The 828-nt window shown below is 57.1% G+C and overlaps 1 protein-coding gene across 1 annotated transcript in view; it reads left to right on the forward strand.

The window, feature by feature from the left end:
- Positions 1-650: 650 nt before the first annotated feature.
- CAPRIN2 (caprin family member 2) overlaps positions 651-828 on the forward strand; it is a 33,077-nt gene continuing 32,899 nt past the window's right edge. The window contains exon 1 of the mRNA XM_009995189.1: positions 651-805. Coding sequence (XP_009993491.1) covers positions 663-805 — 143 coding nt within the window. The 5' untranslated portion in view covers positions 651-662. The remainder of the gene's footprint in view (positions 806-828) is intronic.

The raw sequence follows: 828 nt of genomic DNA on the forward strand, positions 1-828 counted from the left end.
TCAAGTTTAGGTAAAGCCCAGCCCCTGCCGGCAGGGCCGGTGCGTGGCCTTGGCACCAGCGCGGGGCTCGGGTGCGTGGGTGCTGCTCCCTTCGCTTGTCCGGTCGGAACGGCTGTTTTTTTCAGTTTAAAATCTGGCTTGGGTTGCTGCGAAGGTCACGAAGGGTTAACGCTGATTTAATGGGAGTGAGAAGAAGGGGCGATACCTTCCGGCGGGCCGCTCCCGCGTTTCCATTCCGGCCGCAGCCAGGCTGGCAGCGCGATCTGCAGTTGCTTGCTTGCAGTTTTGGGTTGTTTTGTTTTTTCCCCCCTTGTGGGTGATGTGTGCGGGAAACCCGCCCTGGTTTTATATGGGCGCTATATTGGGTTTCTGGAATCATCCCCCGCGCTGTCTGATTCTGCCTATGTAAAGGGTTTGTGGCGTCTGGATGGGTGGGGAGGCTCGAACAATACAAAGTTTGCCTTGCTTTGAAATTCCTGCTACAGAGATTTTGAAAGGGGGAGGGAGGAGGGTGGAAGACCTCTTTCTGAATTCTTTCTGACGCTCAATCCTGTGGCTCCGTTTTCTGAATGTGTGTTAAGGAAAGGCAGGGATTTTTTTGGGGGGGGGAGAGGGTGAGAGAGCTAAATAAGCGGCGTTTCTTTGCAGCTCCATCTGTTTCAATGGTGCAGCTTTCCCAAGCCCCTTTCCGTCGCCCGTCATCACCTTCAGGCCGGTCGGAGGAGGGGGAGGAGAAGAGCATGAAGGCAGCCAAGCAGCAGGTGAACACGTCTGGGGAGAGCCAGCCCCCCCCCAGCCCCCTCCAGTCTGCGCTCGGCTCCGCCGCCC

This window comes from Chaetura pelagica, unplaced genomic scaffold (assembly GCF_000747805.2).
Source record: "Chaetura pelagica isolate M959 unplaced genomic scaffold, ChaPel_1.0 scaffold343, whole genome shotgun sequence".
NCBI lineage: Eukaryota > Metazoa > Chordata > Aves > Apodiformes > Apodidae > Chaetura > Chaetura pelagica.